Raw genomic sequence first — 3145 nt, 5'->3', positions numbered from 1 at the left:
TATCTCTAACATTTGTTTTATGCCTGTTAGCGTCCACTTTCGACCTACGATTCATGAACAATTTTCTTGTATTGAACTTAAATTTGAACACATATTTGAATAGTGGTCCCTCGAAAGTAAAACAAAATGTTATGTTTGTAAAAAGTCACGCTTAAGAAAGACACTGTAGGACAAACATGACATATGATTAGGTAGTAGCATATATTGAATACAGTACTCCTAGTTTATTTTAATCACTACTACATTTTATAGCTAATTATCAAATTGACAAACAAAGCAAATTATAAATCATGCAGCCGGTTTCACTTACGTCACTTAGTGGGATAATATATGATTATTATTGTGATGTACCTATAAACTATGTAAATATTTTTTGGGATAATTATGTAACTAAACCCTAAATAATTTTTTCCTTATGGTTTTCTAGTCAATGATATGGTGACATTGACAAACTTAGTTTTCTCCTTGGACATCCTATCAATCAAAATTTCTTGATAGCGATTAAAAAGATCTTCAATAATAGATTCTCCAAAGTGGTTAATTAGCATAGGTTCAGAAACAGCTCTCATGCATTGTGTAACATTGTATGCACCATCATTGAGTGATTCAGACGAATGAGATTCACATGCAAGAGCATTCCATTCATCAAGAACATTCCAATTCACTTCAGAAACTTCCAATTGATCGACATTAAATGATCCTTCTTTGAGAACCTCCAATTTCACTTCTGATGGAGATGGAGTGTATTGAGGGATGTTGAAGGTATCAAGTTGCTCTTCTTTTATGATTCCCTAATACACACACACAAAAAAATTCATATTAAACTAGAAATAATCTTATTGTGTGAAAAAATCATGTTTAAGAAACTATTAGATTTTAAACTGTAATCAAGTTTCCGTTAATGCAAAAAAGACCATTGGCAAAACAAAAACAGTATCGAAAAGTGTTGATATTGATATTGTTAATTGTTATTTACTGTTTATACGATGAAAAAGCAGGGCTAGCCCAATCAAACAAAGGCCCATTTTAATTTAAAAAATGGGTATAATTTTTTTAAAAAAAATATAATCAAAATAATCAAAAATGACACATAAAAAAAGATTTAATTATAATTATTTTGACTTTGGTAAATCTCTTTTTTTAGTTGTATTGAATATTTTTTATAGCATTTTTTTATTTAATGAATTTTTTATAATATTTTGTATTTATTAATTTTAATATTAAAAATTGATTTTTTTTTTAAAAAAATTTGGGGCATGTGCTGTCGAGCATATTGCTCGTGCACATGGCCGGGCCTATGCTGTAAAGAATATTGCTCCTCACAGGACCGGACTGTAAAAAAGAAATATAATTATTTTATACCGTTACAGCTATAATGAGTAACACAACATTTATACGGAACGAAATCGCAGAAACATACTTTTATTTAAAATCTTGACAACAACTACAATATATATTTTCTAATATTTTAGATGTCACATTTACCTCCAAGACCATGTCATTAAGAGCCATAGCCATAAGCTCCCAAATGTAGCAACACTCTTTGCTACACATATTATTACTTTTTCTTCCTAAAAATGTTAGAATCATGCGACCTCCTTCAACCACTTCCACTGCACGACACTTCAGAAATTTCGAAAAATCTCTTTGAAATTGGTTGTAGTATGCAGTAAGAACATTTGCAGGGCTTGTACTAGCCATGTAAATGTTGCCTTTATTGTTGTTTACATTCTCAGGAACCTAAAAAATCATCCATAAACAAAAATGTAAAAATTCTTTACTAGGATAAATTTTGTATTAGATCGAAAAGTTAAGCAATTAAACCTTAGAAAGCCACATAAGACTGTAAGAGGAATGAACCAAATGCAAGCTTTGTTTAGGAAAAACTCTGCCATAGAAAGAACCAGGAACTCCAGAGATATAGCAAGGTCCCATTTCATGCTCCATTTCGCCGCGCAGTTTCTCTTTGAAGCTATCAAGAGATCTAAAGATGTTGTTGAAGTCGTTACCCGATAAATCATTCAAGAAGATCATATATTCGGGAGATTCATGATTCGACACGCGACAAAGCTTTTCCACAACCTTGATAAATTCTGATACCACCAACAAAGTGTTTGGTCCAGAAGAACAACCTAAGTCTGCAATTGCTAGGGTTCTTGGAGATGTACTACAATAGAGACTAGTTATGGCTTCTTCTCTGATGGACTTTGTCAAAGAAATTACATGTTGCTGTAAATACAAAAATGATTAATATACATTTATTTTACCATTCATAAAATGATTAATAACTTAAATATAAATTTTTCAGTGATAAATATTTTATGAGATTTTATTTAGCTATAATTAAACTATAATAAATTTTAGATCATATGCAATAATCCGTCTTACAAACAGCTCTGGTTTCATTAATTCAGTTCAGTTGTTAACTATTAAACTATTGGATGAAAAAAATTGAGTTCATATATACCTGAACAAAGGAGTTGTTTGAATAGCTTGCTTCTCCAACACCTCCATTCATGTGCAATACCTGTGATACATTCATTTTTGTATTTTTTTTTCCTTCACTCTTTCTCAGTCTTTTGTTTTTTTTATTTGTGTTTCTATGTATTTAATTAGAACCATACCATACTCATGTATATATAGATGTGTGAAGGATACAAACAAAAATCGTTTTTCTTGTGTTTCCACGAACATAGAAGTTTTTCGTGGATATTATTATTTTCCTTTTTTTACAGTGTTATTGTATACTCCCTCTATCCCAAATTATAAAAGAAAATTACTTTTTAGATTCATTGAATAATTAATGTATCTGGTCTATATATAGACCAGGTACATTAATTTTTCAATGAATCTAAAAAGAGATTTTCTCTTATAATTTGGGACGGAGGGAGTATTCCTCAATTTTTACGAATACTATTTACTAGTACGCGCGTTTTTGGTTTTGAGGTGAAAAAATTGATTTTGAATAAATTGATTATGTAAAATTAATTTTGGATAAAAGTGAGTTAAATGTAAAGTAATTTATGTTTGGAAATTTTTTTGCAAAAGTGAATTGAACAATAAAATTTAGTGTAAAAATCACATTTAAAAATCACGTTTGATCAAAAGTTACAAATCCTAGGTTCAGGTAGAATCAATTCTAAAA

General features: G+C 29.7%; 1 protein-coding gene across 1 annotated transcript; it reads right to left on the bottom strand.

The window, feature by feature from the left end:
• Nucleotides 1–223: 223 nt before the first annotated feature.
• On the bottom strand, nt 224–2683 carry LOC131608537 (salicylate carboxymethyltransferase-like). The gene is made up of 4 exons (XM_058880193.1): nt 2468–2683; nt 1825–2229; nt 1486–1740; nt 224–791 (listed from the first exon to the last, which is right to left on the bottom strand). The coding sequence occupies exons 1-4, from the start codon at nt 2540–2542 to the stop codon at nt 414–416; spliced, it is 1113 nt and encodes a 370-aa protein (XP_058736176.1). The 5' UTR covers nt 2543–2683; the 3' UTR covers nt 224–413.
• Between the last annotated feature and the right edge of the window lie 462 nt (nt 2684–3145).

This window comes from Vicia villosa, linkage group LG1 (assembly GCF_029867415.1).
Source record: "Vicia villosa cultivar HV-30 ecotype Madison, WI linkage group LG1, Vvil1.0, whole genome shotgun sequence".
Lineage (NCBI taxonomy): Eukaryota > Viridiplantae > Streptophyta > Magnoliopsida > Fabales > Fabaceae > Vicia > Vicia villosa.
The sequence above is the reverse complement of the archived record's forward strand: the minus strand, read 5'-3'. Positions and strand labels throughout refer to the sequence as shown.

Excerpts from the sequence above, each read along its gene's own strand:
- LOC131608537 (XM_058880193.1), bottom strand. The coding sequence starts at position 2,542 with ATGAATGTATCACAGGTATTGCACATGAATGGAGGTGTTGGAGAAGCA. Across the intron at positions 1,741-1,824 it reads GTCTTATGTGGCTTTCTAAG|GTTCCTGAGAATGTAAACAA; the intron begins GTTTAATTGCTT and ends ATGATTTTTTAG. Across the intron at positions 792-1,485 it reads TTAATGACATGGTCTTGGAG|GGAATCATAAAAGAAGAGCA; the intron begins GTAAATGTGACA and ends TGTGTGTATTAG.